At 38.4% G+C, this 20,032-nt stretch overlaps 1 protein-coding gene across 2 annotated transcripts; it reads left to right on the top strand.

Annotated features, from left to right (window-relative positions):
* The first annotated feature begins 2,280 nt into the window (after positions 1-2,280).
* LOC145771812 (uncharacterized) lies at positions 2,281-20,032 on the top strand. 2 transcript variants are annotated; one of them, XM_082583544.1, is made up of 15 exons: positions 2,281-2,411; positions 5,151-5,358; positions 9,911-10,116; positions 10,699-10,810; positions 11,113-11,274; positions 11,500-11,725; positions 12,344-12,507; positions 13,406-13,599; positions 14,697-14,825; positions 16,174-16,319; positions 16,686-16,882; positions 17,540-17,719; positions 18,265-18,433; positions 18,822-18,965; positions 19,369-20,032. In XM_082583544.1, exons 1-15 carry the CDS (start codon positions 2,384-2,386, stop codon positions 19,744-19,746), a joined length of 2,643 nt encoding a protein of 880 aa, XP_082439670.1. In that variant the 5' UTR covers positions 2,281-2,383; the 3' UTR covers positions 19,747-20,032. The 2 variants fall into 2 exon arrangements, with proteins under 2 accessions (XP_082439670.1, XP_082439671.1); XM_082583545.1 differs by lacking the exon at positions 19,369-20,032 and having other exon boundaries at positions 18,155-18,433; positions 18,822-18,961.

Genomic DNA, 20,032 nt, shown 5'->3' with positions numbered 1-20,032 from the left:
TCTACAAAAATTATCTTTCTGTATTGGTCTTCCAAAAGAGTAAAATTGGTTTCAGCAAGATGAAGAAAAGGCAAGTTAAGAAAAGAAGCTCGTGATGTTTGACTTAAAACATAGCCTACGTAGGACTTAGGTCAACGGACCAAATTTTGAAATATTTTCTGAGATGATGGCAATCTTTTGGTGACTTATTGAAGAGCTTCTTCAAGCATTGCTTTACATCAATCAATCAATCATTTTATTTTTCGTCATTAACGCGTCCGGGACGAAAAAGATACTAACTACAAAAATCGATATAGACCTACCAGCACGTAAATGAATGGGAAAAGGTGGCAAAACCTTGAAAGGTATAAAACGTGCTTAAACGGAAAATCAGGCACGTTTAACTTTTACACCTTCAATTTCAGAAATTACAAAGCTAGAATTGCCTGGCCTAGGCCTACTGTAGGCCTACTACCATCTCTAATATTGGCACATTCCATCAAAAAATGAGCACCAAAATCAATTATCTCCATAGGGTTTAGGTTGCCATTTACATCATGCAGTCGTTTATACAAAGCTTGAGAGTGCAAGTGTAGAATTTTGGTAAAACCTTATAGATCAGCATTTGTCTGCTGCAATAAGCAGATTGCAGATTTATATGTTCAGCATCTAAAAAGTAAAAAAATCTATATAACTGTTTAAAAAGTCAAAGTTCAAAAAAAGCCAAAAAGAAGCCAAATTTAAAAAAAAAGCCAAACCGTAAATCTTCCAGCCAAAGGCCTTAAAAAAAAGCCAGATTTGAGAAATTTGGCTTGAAAGAAGCCAACCTGGCAACCCTGTACCAATGTCTCTACTCACTAATTAAAATTAAAACGAATATAGGTCAGGCTCTAAGTGATGATAAGTGATACTTTTATATTACAATTGAAATTGAATTTCCTTAAAATAATACTTTCTAAACCGGTCAAAACTTGCAGCCATGAAAAGGGCCAAATAAGGCCAGATTTTCTGGCCTTATTTGCATCAATTTTTGTAGGCCAACTGCAATTTAAAAAGGCCAGTTTTCTGGAATTTGGCCTAAAAAAAGGCCATCTGGCAACCCTGGTAAATACCACAAAAGTGGAAGCGCTGATTTTGGTACAAAAAACAGTACTGCCAGACCTCTTTTATATTCAATCAATCAATCATTTTATTTTAATGACGAAAAATAAAATGATTAAATATTTTGTTTGCTTTTTCATATCTTTATCCTGCATTGCGGGAAAGCGGACTTAAGCGCTATGCATCGGTTTACGCTTTCCGACGTACACCTGACTCACGCTGCAGCCGACGGCAATGTCTGTTTCCGATTGTCTACTCTACTTATCACTTAAATTTGGTACTACCCATTACTCGAAATCGATCACTGGGTAGAGGCAATTATCGTAAAGTTTCTTGCCCAGAGAAACAACAGCAAGTGCGGCTGGCTGGAATCGAACATGCAGGCTCTCGACTGCGAGCTCAACGCGCTAACCACTCGGCCACTGCTGCCGACTCGGCCGTTGCTGCTAACTATAAAAGAGGTCTGGCAGCACTGTTTCTAAAAATACAATTAGAAACAAACAAACAGAAAACTTTTATTTTGTCTGTTGCTAATAAAGCACGGCACAAATTATAGCCTACACAATATAAATAACACTGGTCAGGTCAGATACACTGGTCAGGCTATCAGTCAATTTATAAAAATAGCATTCAGCAATATTAGCTAACAATGACACATTTTTTTTATTGATCGACTCGCTTATAATAACATTTGGCATTTTTTTTCTTGATTTAGTAGTTTTTCAAGGTGTATTTGGAATTATTGAAATTTGATATGGCAACTTTGATTCAGAGCATAGTTAATAAATAAATGGTATATTTATTAACTATGTTCAGAGGCATTTTTGTGCCTCCAGGTGAATCGTCAATTAGCTGGAATTTCGTGGATGAAAAAGCGACTGATCAAAAAATAAACAGCCCAAAATGTAAATACTAAACTCATGTCCAGAAAACAAACGCTTCGAAAACTATTTTTAGTGCTATATATTCAATTATTGCTTATAGCACATAAAGATATATGGAATATATTTGTACAGTATACTATTTTTTGCAACAGACAAAATAAAAGGCTTCTCTCTCTATTGTCAAAATGAAATCAAGCTGACAAACTTCTCCCCATGTTTTTTAAATAAATGTTTTTTGAAACGTCATGAAATAAGTTTAGGTGCTTCGCTTCATTGACTTCTTTTTTCACTCCCGACCAGTTCCTGCACAAAGCTAGAAATAATTACGATTAAAGAATGACATAGACTTGAAATAGTTATTCTTAAATCTAAAAAGATTCTACTGAATTTGGGAATATATTTATGAAAGTTGTTTTGCAATGCAGTCGTACTTTGAAACTTTATCAGGTAAGTTTTATTAACGATATTTTTTTTACCTTTAAGTTCGAATATTTAGGCTAGTCGCAAACCTGATAAAACATTTCAAAATGGTGGAAGGAGGGTAGCCGCTAGATAGAACAGCGTAAACAACCGAGTACATTTTTCAATTTTGTATGTATGCAAATGAAGGGATTTGTGAAATGGCAGTTTTCTACGTTTGTCATGCAATTGCTGTTTTGTCTAAGTCAGTGGTTCTCAAACTTTTTTTTGTTGCGACGCCTCTGGAAAAGTTTTCTGGACTTGCGACGCACCAGCAAATAAAAGTTAATGAGGAAACTTATTATTAAATTTTTGTTTGTTGATACAACAACAAAAAGCAATGCATATTATTTAATGTGACGTGTGGGCTTGTTTGTTTTTACAAAGTTCATTAAATCTTGGGAGAATTTTTGAAATTGCCACCCGCATTTTTCTTTCTGTGTTTATTGGTGATCGAAATTTGCTTTTTATCACCGCCAAGGCAGAAAATCCTGCTTCACATAAATATGACGTGACATATGGGATAATAATTCGTAGTGCTTTCTTCACCAAAGCTGGATAATAATCGCCATTCATTGAAATCCAGAAATTTGCCGGATTTCCTGAATTAAACATCCTTTTCAGGGAATTGTCACAAGAAAGGTCAATGTAGGCTTCTTTTTCTTGTGCAGTAAAAGACAGTGGAGTAGGTTGGACGAAAAGATCACGAATCCATTCGTAGTTTGATAAATTTTTTGGGAAATATTTTGCAAATTTCGACTCGAGCTTGGACAAATGTTGCCCAAATATGCTTCACAAATTTGAAGGCAGCGTCATACTTTTCTTTGCAAGCAAATTGGACAAGAAAGTGAAGTATCGAGAGCTTCCAGACAGGTTTGCTATATCTTCCTTCCACAATAGCAGCTTTGTAACGAATGCTGCAATTTTATCTGAAATGTCATTTTTATTCGGCCCTTGCATAAAAATGTTCAGTTTGGCGAAGATATCACACAAGTAAAGTAAGCCAATTTCAATCAGAAATTGTTCTGAGCTAAACAATCTGCAAGTGGATTATTTTCTTGCTGCAAAAAAGCCTAAAGTTCATCCACCAATTCGTAGAAGCGTTCAAAGAATTTTCTAAGCGAAAGCCACTTGAATGAAAATTAAAAAAGCAAACTCCGATGCGCTGCATTCATTTCTCCACAAAGTTTTTTGAAAACTCTTGACTTCAGTGGGCGTGTTTTAATGAAGTTAACAACTTTGATGACAACTGAAACTGCTAATCAAAAGATTAACCTCATCTTTATAAGATAAACTGAATTCAGCTACGAAACGAAACTCTTCTGCGACGCCCTTGGAAAATTGAAACGACGCACCAGGGCGTCGCGACGCACAGTTTGAGAACTACTGGTCTAAGTTACTGATTTCTAGTTATACTTTATCCTAGAAAGGTGTTGTGGCAATGCTGCCATATTCTATCAGTATCAACGTGTTTCTGGTTTCAATTACATTTTTAATGCTTTGTTTTGTCAATCAATTGCTATCATCTGGGCCTAACAACATCGTAGTTAGCTGCATTGGAACATATATGGTATCCGGGGCTTGTAGGTTTTGAATCGTTTGCGAGATTTAAGAATTGGCGCTCCAGTTGTTCCAGGAACGAGGAGGCGACTGGTTCTTAACTAATTCATCAACTTATTTTAAAGTATCAGGTTTGGTGGTCAAGCTTAACTATATTTATTGATGCATATACCGCAATATTAGATCCTTTCATGCACGTCTTAACCCATTAAGGTTTGCCACCTTTTCCTTTTGTTGGTTTTGTTACTGTGTTTCTTTTTCACAATATCATTTCTTTTGCATTCTGAAAAATAAAAATAAATTGAATTGAATTGTAAGAGAAAAATACAGGAGAGATGTTGCCGACCACCGGGTGACTTAAAACCTACCAGTGCTCATTAACCTATAATAATTATGCTGAAACAATGAAAACTATTCATACTACAAAAAGTGCTCAATGCTAAGCGAAAATGCAAAGCAGAGCGAATTGAATCAAATATAGTTATTACTATCTGAATCCTTAACAACCTGTTTCACCTATATTATACGGATCATCAGAAGTTCTGAAAAACATGCAAAACCAATGTAATTAAGAACCCTCGGGTGGTTATCAACGGTGGCTTTGTAAACAATGGCCTTCTGCAAGCACTGCCTATTCAAAGGACAATCTGACTTCACCCTACAATTGCAACCAGGCTGAGATGGTTCATTAACAGCCTGCAATATTGATTTATTGTTATTATTATTACTATTTGGTGATAGCTGTTTTGTCGTTCAATTCCGTCAAATAGCTAAATTCAGATCACAAAAAATTAACGAAATTATTGCTCGATTTCCGCTTTTCACTTGTCAAATATCAAAACGTTCCCACTTTCAAATACACCTTTATAAAAATTAGGTAGCCATTTTTTTTACAAAAAAAGTAGTTTTTCTTAGTTAAATTTCAAAAGCGAAAAACAAGTGACATAGGCTAGTTAATGCAAAAACATAAAATTCCCACAAGTTGTGACAACATTGTTGACAAACAAAGTTTTCAATTTTTTTTTCTGTCAAATCCATTTCAATTGCGAAATATTTGCAAATGTGTGAAGTGGTCAGAATTTCTTCCAAGGTCGGAAATTGTCGCATAGATTATAGTTGTAGTTTTTCATCACTGTAGCTTTATCTGTTGATTTATCTTGTTTCTAGTTGATTTAGGAACAAATGGCAGTTTGGCATTTTTGGAAGGAACAGCTGGATTATCACCAGAAAGTCATCCTGGCTTGTCGAACAATCTTGCACAAATTCAAGTTTCCAATGATACAACTTCTCTTTCTGTCAACCAGCAGAATGTGTCGAACCAGCAGATAAACAACATTTCTGTTTTGGAAGAAAGTGACATTTTTCAATGTGGAAAGTATGTGCATGCTTGTTCTATTTTATAGATTACAAGAAGTTCTGTATTTCTTATCACCATATCAATCATATCATCCATTCCATCACCCACCAGGACAAGAAACAATAACTTAAACTGGATATCAAACCTCAATCGTCTTGGGCTACTGTGTGATGTGCAGTCTAACCATAGAAAGAGCTCAACACCTGCTCTCCTGGGCCACATTGAAACGGGCTTTTGCCTGAGGATGGGTTTCTTTTATGTCCGGTTTTCTTTCAACATCCTATTATTATTATTATGACTGCTCATCCACATCAATATTGGAACTGACAAATTCAATCCACAACACTTTTCATTAGGCTGTCATTCATTACTACATGTGTGCTTCTCTCTGTTTTTGTTTTATTTTTGCTATTTTTATTTTTGGGGGGGGTTTTGTGGCCATGCTAACTACTGATATATAGCCTACTACATAATTTTTCATTCAGGCACGTTTTAAACCTTTCAAGGTTTTGCCACCTTTTCCCGTTCGTTAACGTGCTTGTAGGTTTATATCAATTTTTGTAGTTAGTATCTTTTTCGTTCCGGACGTATTAATGACGAAAAATAAAATGATTGATTGATGATTGAAACAGCATACTTTTTCCATGTACAAACCATTGGCTGAAATACAAAAGTCGAATGTTAAAAGCTTAAGACTGACTTGGTCAATTTTTAAACAAAGCAACTTAACTATCAATTACTAAAACTTAATTGTTTTCACACTACTGATTGAAGTTGTCATATTTTAATCATTTTTGCGTTGATAACATAGACTCCTTAAGTAGGCTAAAGGACTGGAATGTTGCGATCTCGGGGGTTTGTAAGTTGAGTCTGAAGGATCAACTTGAGTTCTGGGCTGAAATGACTTCTAGAGAAGCTAGAAACACAATCTTGGATTCCCTATTAGGGTTTTGAGGATAGCGAGTTCAATAGTGTTACTTTCAAAACCATCCGTGGTCATTTTCAAGGTCAAAATATTATATTTTAAGGTCAAATTGCAGAATTTTGGTCATTTTTGCCCATTTTGCGTCTAAATCGTAAAGCAAAACTGTTTGAAAGAAGTCTGTGACGAAATATGCTATTACATAAACATCATATGTATTTCTCAACACTATGGCTATTATCTAAAGGAGTTTGTGATTACAATATAATACACAAATTGACAATACATAACAAGATGACACCATAATAGACAATGTCTATCACTAGTTGGAAAGCTTTTCTTGCCTCCTGAGGCATCCCAAAGACTTTTCTTTGTCACTTACATTGAGGACATAAGCTTTCAATAGAATGTTAGCTAAAGTAGTACAAGCAGCATTATCACTAGCTAAAGGTGCATCTACAAATAATAACAACTCAGCATAATGAAACCGACAACGCATTTCAGTCTTGCCATGCAAATTACAGCTATGATTTCAGTAAATTGTTACGTCACAAAAGCTTGGAACTGCATGTTTTGCGACGGCATATGAAATCACCACAATATTTCCCAAAATAAATAAAAAGAACTTCAAAGAACTTACGCAGTGTAGAGAAAATATCTTACACAATAGATGCAGTAGGTGCACAATATTATATTTCGTCACAGACTTCTTTCAAACGGTTTTGCTTTACGATTTAGACGCAAAAATGACCAAAATTTTGTAATTTGACCTTTATTTAAATTAGAGATGTACCGATATATCGGTATCGGCATCGGTATCGGTGATATCGGCCATTTTTTGAGTATCGGTATCGGCATCGGTATCGGTAAAATTTGGCCGATACTGTGGCCGATACTAAACATGTAAAAAAAGGCGTTTGCTGGGGATTTTCTGCAGAAGCAAAGATATTATATAGATTTTTTAAAGTAGTAACTAACATCACATTCATGTAGAAAAATAACAACCTGTTCAAATTTTTGATACCTCACACTCCCATGACTTCATGCCCGCACCTTTTGGCATTGTTTGCTTATAGTACAGTGATTCTTTCACTCAAACAAAACGTTTTGTTTCAGCAGTTTTGCATTGTTCGATTCTTAAGTTGTGAAGGAGACACAGTTTCTCCAATATTTATCATTCTTTTCTTTGTGTTTCTTTTTTACTCTCAGCAGAGGATAAAACCAGGCCAAGACTAGCCAGGTAGCAAAAATGTACTTTTGCATCGTTTTTATGTTGCTAAACGTTTAAAAAACCCATATAACTTGGTTGTTTTTAGTAAGCTGGTTTTATCAGTTTGTGATTTAATTTCCACCTTTCGTTGTAATAAACTCACCAAGCTTAAACAATGTCATGGCAGAGTAAGTAGGCGCAAAATAATAGCAATGGGACTACGAATCCTCACTAAACAAATCAATAAATGGTCTTGTTGCGCCTAAGATGACAACCTCATTGTGAAGAAAGGAGCGTTCTTCCCGGCTATCAGCACAAGGCTGAGCACTCACTAGTATACAGAGGCAGAGCTGTTGCGATTCGCTAACCATAACGGTGTAGCTTCCACGCTAGCCATTTAGACCATCCAATCAACTATATGTTTCTCGGCAGCCGTTTTATAGTAAGAATTGACATCGACAAGAATTGAAATGGCTAGTGTACGCCCGGACGCGAAATTTTTTTTCCCACGAGATTTCTGTCTCATTGATTTTAGTCACTTTAAAAGTAAGATTTTCCGAAAGTGTTTGAGAGATTGGTTGATTCAGATTGCGAAATAACTATTTGCCAATAAAATTTTGCAATGATAATAAAATATAAGCTTTCCCTAACCCTACTTTTTTGAAAAGCTCTTGTGCACCGCAAAAATTAATTTAAAGAAAAAAAAAAGTTTGACTTCGACGGGCGTCGAACCCTCGTTCTCACGATTACTAGGCAGAGGATGATACCACTGAACCAACTGTGCCAACGAGAGAATATTGCATTCACACGGTTTTAATACAAACTTTTACCAAAATATGTAAATGAGACAGAAATCTCGTGGGAAAAAATATTTCGCCGCTCCGGACAGCAGAATAACTAACTTTTATGATTTAATTTAGGGTACTTTTAACAGAACATTTTTGCACGTAAAGCATTAAATTACCACTTTGGGCCCATAATTTGCTTGCAAAGCACCCGATTACCTTTCTGGGCCCTTTTGCTAGATTACGGCCCCTCTAAAGAATAACAACTTTAATGCTTGAAATCAGTCGTTTAGGATGGTTTTAACCAAACATTTTTGCGCGTAAATTATAAAACCACAATTTCGGACCCCCCCAACAAACACAGGCTTGGGCCGTCAAGGATACACCGTACCCTTCGTACCCCCCTCTCATAGGCCTTGGTCATCTTAGGTCAACAAGACCATTTTGATTAGTTTAGTGAAGATTCGTAGTTCCATTGCTTTCATTTTGAGCCTATCTATTCTGCCATGACATTGTTTAAGCTTGGTGAGTTTATTACAACAAAAGGTGGAAATTTAATCAAAAACTGATAGAACCAGCTTACTAAAAGCAACCAAGTTACATGGGTTTTTTAAACGTTTAGCAACGTAAAAATGATGCAAAAGTACACATTTTTGCTACCTGGGTAGTCTTGGCCTGGCAAAAGCTTTTCAACCGCACGACAAGTGCCATTAGGTCGCACATTACTTGTCGAATAGTTTTTGTACGACTACGCAAATCACTTGGTTTACATTTTACATCTTATTATCAATTATGATAGCCTATTTGGAGAGTTTGCGCAAACACTTTATTAATTTTTCAGAAACCCCAATTATGATGTACAGTAATGTTTCTTCCCTCATACCCCAGTCCTCAATTACGGTGGTCTTTCATTACTAAAACCTACTATTATGACTTACTTTTCAACCACAAATCAAAAACCCTACTAAAATTTGGCAAGACGCAGGAGATCGATCAAACTGGAACATCATTGTACATCGAGGGCTGTATCAGCCATGATACCTACAGAGAGACTATTATGACACAACAATGCGGTTGAGATTGGATTCTTGAATCTTTAATAAATTATGCCAATTAAAAGTTTTTTTAATAGTTTTTTGCAAATAAGGTAAAGCTTAGCATTTGATATAATTCCTTGCAAATGCCAAAATTGTTTCTTTTTGTAACACCAAAGTATCGGCCAAAATATCGGTATCAGTATCGGTATCGGCCTAAAAAGGTGATATCGGTATCGGGATCGGTATCGGCCAAAATATTGGTATCGGTACATCTCTAATTTAAATATAATATTTTGACCTTGAAAATGACCTCAGATGGTGCTGAAAGTAACGCTATTGAACTAGCCATCCTCAAAAACCCTACTATGGAATCCAAGATTGTGTTTCTAGCTTCTCTAGAAGTCATTTTAGCCAGGACTCAAGTTAATCATTCAGACTCAAGTTACAAACCCTGAGCATGGGAGGTTCCAGTCCTTTACTTAAGGAGTCTATGATTGATAAAAATCAGTTGTTTATACTTTTAGCTATTAGTAGATGTTTGCAATAATTAGATTTGAGAATAAGTATTTGCAAAGTTTCTGACAATTTGTTGTTAATTGCTTGTACTTACTGGCAGGTGCAAACAACAGTACAGTCAGTTGCAAGAATTCTTGCAACACAAGGCTGGACAATGCTCCGGGGGTGCAAGGCGTCCCCTTGATCAAGGACCTGTTATTTTACAAGATGCTGTTCTTCAGCGTCCCAACCAAATGGTTTCTGCATTAAGCGGCCATTCCGTCATGTTTGATTCATCACAGCAAGGCATGATAGCAATGAACCAAGGTAAGTTGAAACTATTCCTTTATATCACACCATCTTTACTGTATTATACATGCCTTACCCAGACAGCAAATCAATCAATTTTTACATTGATTGAACATCTGCTTTTCTGTCTGAGTATATCGACTTTTAAAGATGGTGTAATGAAATGGACTTAACAATTAACATGTTGTTTGGTTTTGAGTTTTTATTCTCGAACTGGTATTGCCTTGATAGGTTATTCCTGGTAGTTTCGCATGTATAATACGATACTTGCAGAAGCTTTTGAAGCAAGGCCGGTTACCGAAACTGGCAAAGTGAAGTTTTCCGATTGTTAAAATGTTGTTGCCGAGGAATTTTTCCATCCACTAGGTGCCACTAAATGGAAAGCAATCCTGAAATGCGTTGCTCAAGCACATACCCGAGAGCCAAACCAGCGCCACGTGATCTTGAGTTGAATATGTAACCACGGAGCTAATGAAGCAAACATGTGTCTGCAATGTGTTTTTAGTAATTGTAATCTGCTGTTAAAGAGAGCTTTATTGTATCGGTAGATGATTAGGCTGAAGTGCTCAACTTTATTAGCTTGTATTTTTTCCTGTTCAGGTCAACAGCATGCCATGCAGCAACATGTGGGGAGTTTAGCTGAACAAAATAACAGAGAAGTTCCTATGCCACACAATTCGATTGCATGCATAACATCTGGCCCTATACAAAGGTGGACATGCGTACTTGCCTGTGTAAATCATCAACTAGTAGTGATGGAAACTTGTATTTTTAACAAGATGTTATTGAGTTATATTTACTATTGGATAACAAGATGTTATTAACTGATGATTGTTAATTGATAAATAATAAAACGTGTGTGTTCAGTTCTCAATAAGGTTGCAAAATTGACAGTCAATATTACATATCTTTAAAAAGAATTTCTTAGAATATTTGATTTGTTGAATGACTGAGTGTAACACCCTTCTGAGAAAATTGTTCAAATGATTTCTTAAACAAAATTATTATTGTTAGCTCACATGTAATGCAAAACAACCATGTGACCCCATCTCATTCTTACAACAACCAAGCTCCAGGAAATATCCTCAACAGCATGTCAGTGTCGGATGGAAGCTACATGCACCCACAGCAAGTCATTACTTCCGCTGTTTGCCAGGTCAACAATCAACCTCAGAGGTATGCTGCTGTTAAGCTTGGGTTCATGTCAAAACGATATAAATTGTGGGCTTGGTCTGAGGTTTTTGAACTTGTTGTTTTATTTTAAAACATTTTTAAAGCAATGAATTAGAATATATTGATGCACTAAACATTCCTAAATTGTTTATTCACTTGTTGAGTCTATTTAGGCAATTCTATTCTTGTTTTGTGAAAAACATTTTTAGCATTTTACCTTTTTTGCAGAATTCTTCTTGCAGAAGAAATGTTGATTCCACCCCCAAATAGCAACAATCAAGCTAATAATGTCCTCAACCAAGATGGGGAGTTGAATGATGATGATATAGTAGCTGGGAACAGGTTAATATCGTCGCTGCTACAGCAAATACCACCATATGATGCTATCCAAGAAACGACACAGTTACAAAGCCAGACCATGCCTTTGCAACCTTCCGATAACATTTTACAAATTGTGAGTGGTACAGGTTTACGAATCTCTTTACCAAGAAAATAACAATTAATATATATATACTAATAATTTTCATACTAACAATACTGCCAGTTCACTACATGGTAATTGTGTTTTTCTTTTTTTTTCTGAAAATAGTGTTGATACCTAGTATTTCAACCCAGTACATTAACGGAATGGCCCGTTTCGGTGAGTCCGATTCGGTGAGTCCGATTCCTTATTCGGTGATTTTTTGAATTTTTTTTTTAAATTATCGGGTACCGTAGCCAATTATCATTGCCGTTTTAGGGTTAGGAGTTAGGAACTCACCGAATTGGACGCACCGAATAGTACATTAAGTAGACTAAGGTAAATTGTTATAGTTCTGAAGGGGTTGATATATGCATTTCATATCCAAATGTTTCAAGAAAAATATTTCGAGAGTGTTAGCTTTTGGTGGCTTAAACTCAAGTTTAATTTTTACAGCGAATACAACTTGTATAAGTTAAAGGAATTAAAACTCTCAAAACTTACATGATGTGGAAATTATAAGAGTCACAAGCATTGGGTCTTCTCATACTGGTTGCTTTAGTCGGTTGCTTTTTGTTGCTGAGATATGACCATCTCTCTCTCTCTCTACAGCCTGCCGCCAGCTGTGCTCCTGCTGTGCAAGTGCCAAACAATGTGATCACAATCTCAACAGGTCCTGACATGGAGCAACCAAAGAAGATTGGTGGGAAAACGCTTGAACTGATCCTTCCGAAGCTGCATCATGGACCCAACATGGTGGAGGACCTCACCACCAGGTGATGCTGTTTTCCACTTCATTAAGTTTGCCGCCTCGGGCATCCGGCACCAAATCAATAAAAGTGGTTTGACGTTGCAAAGGTTGCCGGTTCGATACTGCTCAAGAACATGCGGCTGTGTCTTTGATAGGACACTTAAAGGGATGCCTGAAAGTGGACACGAAGATTGGCTTCTTTGCTTTCCCGTCCACTTAATCTAAATCTTTAACCACTAGATGTGAGTTTGGATACAACAAAACAATGGAAGTGTTCATTATACATCTTACCCACGTATCATATAACTTCAGTTCCTTCTGATCTTAGGAAGACCATTATCAGCCATCTTGGATTAGTGCAGCAAACAATTTCTCGCATGCAAACCAAACTGTGCTATGTCCTTAACTAAAAATTTTAAAACACACCATAATATATAAACGTAATGTTTGAATGGATATCTTTGTATGTGTAAGTGGGTAAGACTTTTGAGAAGCCAGCTCATTAAAAAGATTTAGGTGTAGAAGTGCAGAAATGAAAGCAAGTTTTCCATTGCGAACGTTTTACCGAAACCGAATAAACTGCTGTCCATACATTCAATTGGCCAAGCTCCAATGCCCGGGAAAAACTATTGATTTTGTATAATTACTTTCTGCAACATATTGAATATTTGCAAAGAACGTTGGAGTTGTTTTAGCAATCATTGTCTACTTTATTATGGTCTTGATATTTACTCATGGAATGATAATATCGGAATGCTGTACCTTGTACAAGGATTACAACGCGAGATCCGGTGAACGCCTTTGTCGCACTGCGTTGCCCGACTTTGTCGTGCTGTGTTGACCACCTTTAAACTGCTTGTTTTTCCATCTAGGTAAAGTAACTATGTGAAATTTGTATCATAATGTTCATTTGGCATTTGTAGCGAGATACCCATTTCTGCGCTATCTCAAACTACCATGGGTGGGTGCACGCAAGACATGCCTGCGACAGCTAGTGGTGGAAACGATGGAAAAACAAACGCCCCTGTCGACCCGAAGAAGAAATACGCCTGCCAATATTGCAACAAGACGTTTGCAAAGAACTTTGACATGCAGCAACATAAGAGGAGTCATACAGGTGGGCGCCCTCTGGTGGCTGATAGATTACATTTTTCTTGTTTTCGTCCATTGCTTTTACGCTGTCTTCTCTTGTCTGTTGCATCGCATATGTGATTTGCAGTGTACTGTATGTTGTCGCAATGGTTGCAAACTACACCTAATTATTACTATCAACAAAACATTCCAAACTTTCACATTCACATCGCCGTACCACAGTTGCCTTAACACTGCTTCGATCAACCTGTGTACCAGCTTCAAGCTGTGAACCTTAGTACCCTGTTATATTTCATTTATTGTAAGTTGAAGGGAATAATAGTTCGAAGCCCAGGATAGTTTCTTGAAGGCTTCATAATACAATTTTAGTAAAGAGGTCACTTTCTTCAACCACAGACATATACAACCAAGCAACCACACGGCATTTAACATTATCCATTAAAATTGAACATAAACTATAAGCTACAAACGTTTTCGGCCATACACACGTTAGCCCTTATCAAGTAACAAAAAAATTACTGCTTATCATATCTACAATGTAGTAGTAGTCCAGTTTTAATCCGGTGATGTCCCCGTTACCGACGGTGGCCGGATTCACCTCCAATGAAAATGAATAACTGATCTAACCGTTTCATTTCATGCATTTCGCTTTTCAATTCAGTGTTTAGATCAGTTATTCATTTTCATTGTAGATATGATAAGCAGTTATTTTTTTGTTACTTGATAAGGGCTAACGTGTGTATGGCCGAAAACGTTTGTAGCTTATAGTTTATGTTCAATTTTAATGGATTATGTTAAATGCCGTGTGGTTGCTTGGTTGTATATGTCTGTGGTTGAAGGCTTCATCCTTCCGATAAACTATTCGAACCATCGGACAATGTCCGTGTGAGGTGAGGATACCTTTCCCATCTTAAATCGGACACGACAATAGATGACAGCAGCCGAAGTTGTATTTTGACAAGTCATGTTTTGCCACTAAGTGCATCAGATCACGGCACAGCAGACGAAATGAGAGTATAGCATTATATTCCGTCTTGTGAGTGGCATCTTTCAGCATGAGGGTTGCTGAGGTGGTGTAAGTTAACTACTAAACTTCATAACTTGTGTATTATTCCCACCCAGGTGAGAAGCCATTCCAGTGCATCGTGTGCGGGAGAGCTTTCGCACAGAAGTCGAACGTTAAGAAGCATATGATCTCGCACAAAGTGTGGCTGAAAGGGAACAACGCCTACAAGCAGCCATTCGCTAAGGGTGAGCTTTCGCATTGCAGTATTGTTCCGGGAGCAAGTCTTTTAGGCGCTGACAGTTAGGCGCTGGTCTAATAGGCGCGCACACTGTGGCGTCTGGATATTTAGGTGCGGAGCACTGTGGCGCCCGGTCATTTAGGTGTTATTCCTAGTAAAGTCTGTAGATTGTATCAGCTTGGCAGCTTGCCAGAAAATTATATCATGGCTTCCGTGAGTGAAGAGCTGCTTAAACCGGCAATGCTTTTCACACAAAATGTTATATTGAACAGAAAAATATATTGTTGTTTTATTGATTTATTATTGTTTTATTTGTTGTTAGTCCAAGTTTGCGTTGGTGAAAGCTTTATCAATAAATTATTCAAGCTTCCGAACATTATTGAGTTCATTTTTAGTTAACCCTTTCGCGACCACGGACGTATACACACGTCTTGGGATTTTTGCCATGATGACCAAGGAAGTATCCCTACGTCCAAGGTTAAAAGGTAGCCTATTTCAAGCATATAACATTTTGTGTGAAAGGCATTTCCGGTTCAAGCAGCTTCACCCATATATTTTTCTGTTGAATATAACATTTTGTGTGAAAAAGCATTGCCGGTTTAAGCAACTTCACTCACTGAAGCCATGACCAACAACGCACAAGCATTAACAAAACAACATATTTTTCTGTTCAATATAACATTTTATATGAAAATCATTGCCGGTTTAAGCAGCTCTTCACTCACGGAAGCCATGACATATTTTTCTGTTGAATATAACATTTTGTGTGAAAAAGCATTCCCGGTTTAAGCAGCTTCACTCACTGAAGCCATGACCAACAACACACACGCATTAACAGAACAATATATTTTCCTGTTTAATATAATATTTTGTGTGAAAAGCCCCTACCTGCCAAGCTGATACAATCTACAGACTTTACTAGTAATAGCACCTAAATGACCGGGCGCCACAGTGCTACGCGCCTAAATATCCAGACGCCACAGTGTGCGCGCCTATTAGACCAGCGCCTAACTGTCAGCGCCTAAAAGACGTGGACCCATTGTTCCTACCAGTATTTATTGGCTATGCAAAACAACTGAGTTTTTTATTGTCCGGTTGTTCCTTCCAACTTCTTCGCGTGAGTCATCAAAATCCAATCTCGCTCTCTGCCAGATTTGGAATTCATTTCTCATTCAGGCGTGTACCCGATATCTATTACAACAATCAAAATAAGAAAACGATTTTCAACACAAGTTGAGAGAAGCGACGTTAAAACGCGGACATTGTTGACGCACCAAGTACGCACATGACCGGGAGGTGGCTACTATGACGTCACTATTGGTAGCAACAATGAACCACGTGATGTCCCGTTGCAGAGAGTGGCGACAAGCGCGGAGGGGAGGGCGACAAGGAAGCGGATGAGAGCGACCCTCTTGTGTCGTTTGTCTGCGAGTACTGCGGGGAGGGCTTCACTTCTTACAACAAGCGAAAGTCTCACATGAAGATCCATAAGGACAAGCAGGTGGAGAGTTTTGTATTTTCACACCAGAAACAGGATTTTGGGATGTAGCGTTGTAATTCCTTTGTTGGTTATTGTGTTAATCTGATAGGTATTGTTTTAGTAACACAAGGAGAGGCCATAATAGGTTAATCATAAAGTTATTTTGTATTCAAAGTTTAATTTTTAAATCAATAAAATTGGAAAGACTCAACAGAAAAGAAATAATTTGACGTTGACTGATGGGTCTCGCTGCCACCGATGGACTATTTGGTGTTTTTGTATGTCATCATCATCTAAATTCGATTTTGTCCCCACAAGTGGGAGTAACCAATTGCTTTCCTTACAACGATTCTCTTCACTCCTTGAGGCTATGTTATTGCATCCCAGGTGTACAAATGCTTGAAGGAAGACTGCTCGTCCGTGTTTGGTGACCTCGATGAGTTTGTGGCCCATGTGAAGGGCCATGAGTCGGGGATGACCTATCGTTGCCACCAGTGCCACAAAGTGTTCAAATCCCTCCCCGATCTGGGGGTGCACCAGTATCAGGTGCATTTGAATAGTAAGAAGAAGAGCGTTCAAACAAAGTAAGCAAAACTATAGTGGTGACAAAACATAATGGCGTGATTGAATGGTGTGATTGAAGCAAAGCTAAGGGTTTGGTTAAAATATGATGCAATATTCTATCTGAATGTGATAGAGATGATTGAACCGACTCCATGGAAAACTACCCATTCAATCACAGGCTATAGCTTCAATTCATAAGATTCAGATAACATGAAACCAAGGAACTTTCAGAAATCATTAGTTAAACTACCATTCAACGTTTTATAGGCAGAGAAAACTTTTTCTCGAACCGTAGAAAATTTCATTGTCAGATCACCGCTTCAATGCGTGATGGAAATCTACAGATAAATCTGCATCAGGCATTGCAGAGTGCAAAAAACAGTGTTGCAGAACGCGTTTTCGAATATTAAATTCTCATCAGTGCAACTACGTTTGAACGATCTGTTTGCTAATAACGATCCATTGGTGGTGACGGTGTAGATTGCAGACAGTTATTTGCACTACCACGTTGGTTGGAAAAATTATGGTTCAAATTAAAAAAAATATCCGTAAACTGTTGTGACGTTTTAACTGTGATGTTGCGGTTGTAACTTGATAGTTGTAATGTCCAATTTTACGACGATGGCAAAACAATTAAGGTAACTAAAACAATAACGTATAATATACTTGATTGCTAGGTTGTATGCCTGCACGTCCTGCCCCAGCAAATTCAGCCATCCAAGCGCCCTGAAGGAACACATGTCCAGCGACCCGCACTCTCACGTGTGCAGGATATGCGATTCCAAGTTTGCCTGCGAGAGATACCTAAGGAAGCACTATCTCCTCCAACACAAGGGACTGGATACCGCTGGACACACGTGGGCTTCAATTTCTGTTGTTCTTGCTTATAAGGATGGGTGGCATAGAGCACTATGAGCTACGATTACTGTCTCGATTTGTTGTCATTCGCTTGATTGCCATGATCAATTACCATGGCTCCACCTCTAGAAGGCTGACGACTGGAGACCCTGATGCTCACTTGTTGGGTACAAAATTGACAAAGTTGTTCAATCTTAGTCACTAACAGATCGAGACATATGAAGTCTACATACCGCTATTGTTTAAGTGCACCATGTCACAGGCGATTAAATGCTGCGGACCGGCATTCCTAGTAAGTCTCAAATTCCCTTTGCATTTTAAAACCGAACCTTAAGTGCGTATTGGACCTGGCAATGAAATGCTCATAATTTGTAGCTTTTATTCTTGTCTCCATCATGTATAACTGTGGCTAAACACTTCACAATATGCGGCAGCTATGACGTGGGTGTGGCATCGATATTGCCGGCATGGTATGACTATGACAAAATAATGGCATTGGAATGGCAAGTTGATGTGAGAGTCTTCATAACTTCACGTTCACCAGATGCACCGTTTGTAACAAGACCCTCCGCAGCGTCTACTACCTTCGTTTACACATGCTCATCCACACTAAGGAACTTCCATACCGGTGCACTAAGTGTGATGCAGCCTTCAATAGGAAGGACAAGGTCAAGAGACATATGTTGACCCATGACCCCGTCAAAAGGTTCAAGGTGAGCTCATAAGCGAAAAGCAAAACATGCAATTATGTCTCAATAAAACACTGAATGGTTTGATTTCAATCAAGTTTTAGTTACTTGATGGTGGTCTGTCGTACAAATAATATCGAATTTCGTTGAAGCATTACAAACAATAAACGAATTTCTCCAGAATATGACTTGAAACAAAGTATAGAGGGCGCCACAGTAACTTGGCAATTTCAAGTTTATTTTGATAAAACGTTTATTGACGGCATTTTATGTTGAAATGTGACTTTGGTTTGTAGTTCACTCTTTTTGAAGCGGGTTCTTCAACAATCGATCTCGAGCATGTTAACAACCTTGCGTCATAGGGGTAGCTTTACTGCTTTATTCAAATAGAATCTTACGTTTCCAACTGCAGTGTCCATTGAAGTCTGTACTGGGATGCACGAAGGAGTTCAATCGAGCCGACAAGTTGAAGGAACACATCATCGGCCACAGTGGCGTGAAAAAAACTTTCCACTGCTCTTTCTGCTCCAAGAAGTACCGGAGAAACTCGTGCTTGGTGAGAATAATTAGGAAGTTCCTTGTCTCGCGTTCCTAGTCGTCTGCATTCCAAGTGGTGGGATCGACGTTTGAAAGGACGTCGCTGCGATTTTTACCGAGAATATGTGCTGTGTCTTGGCAGCTTCTCCAATCCGGTCATGAATGAGCGATGCATTGATGACGTTTGTATGGATGGATTGCAGAAGCTGTGGACACTTTAGTTTGATGCATCACTGCAGAGCGAATGCGTGATTGCCATCACCACACTAGGCTTAGGCTTCTTTATTTGATTGATGTGTATCATAGGATTGGTGACGCACAAGGCGAAAATTACGCTAGCGCTTACTCCGTGGTCACTTATATATAATGATCTATTATTACGTACTCGTATGCTGGTCGCCAACGTCGCTGTAATTGTTCAGGTGAAGCACGAGAGGACTCATACATCCGGGTTAGTGTGCGGTGTGTGCGCGCGCGGATTCCGCACTGAACTGCTCCTCAAGACCCACAAATGCAAGAAGTTCCAACCTGCCCCTTCTCGACAGCGAAAACGCCGCACGAGCAAACGTGACAATTTGAAGGGCCGGGACAACATTGATGTTTCCGAGAACCCTGACACCGGTTGCTCGAAAACGCCATCTGACGGAACTGAAAACGACGACTCGAATCAGTCGGAACCGACTTACACAAACCTGCTGACACCAAAAGATTGCGTCATCGTTCAACCGAACGATCAAACCAACCAGCCGGTCAACGTTGAAGTCACCATCGGTGACGTGCTCGAACCCGTCGAAGAGTGACGTCAATTCCTAGTGTCGTCACGACCACCTGAAGACGCTTTGATCCAACTGGAAAGGGTGGGGAGGTTTGGCGTTCCCAAGTGCAGCCACTGGTCCTTCTCACGACCTGGTATCCTGGCCGTTGTTCGAGATGTGGGCCGGCCACATAAACACGAAGCACTGCTTGGTGCTGTTGGTGATTTCTTGATCAGTTCAACAATTTTGACTTTTGTTTATAGTTAGTATAACGTTGAGAAGCGTTGATTTGTTGCAAGTCATTTAGTTCGAGTGCAATACATTTGTTCCG

Source organism: Aplidium turbinatum, chromosome 6 (genome assembly GCF_918807975.1).
Source record: "Aplidium turbinatum chromosome 6, kaAplTurb1.1, whole genome shotgun sequence".
NCBI lineage: Eukaryota > Metazoa > Chordata > Ascidiacea > Aplousobranchia > Polyclinidae > Aplidium > Aplidium turbinatum.
This window is presented reverse-complemented; position numbering and strand designations above follow the sequence as displayed.

Coding starts and splice junctions, on each gene's coding strand:
- LOC145771812 (XM_082583544.1), top strand. CDS start 2,384: ATGCAGTCGTACTTTGAAACTTTATCAG. Junction 10,117..10,698: donor CATGATAGCAATGAACCAAG/GTAAGTTGAAAC, acceptor TTTCCTGTTCAG/GTCAACAGCATGCCATGCAG. Junction 18,434..18,821: donor ACCCCGTCAAAAGGTTCAAG/GTGAGCTCATAA, acceptor TTCCAACTGCAG/TGTCCATTGAAGTCTGTACT.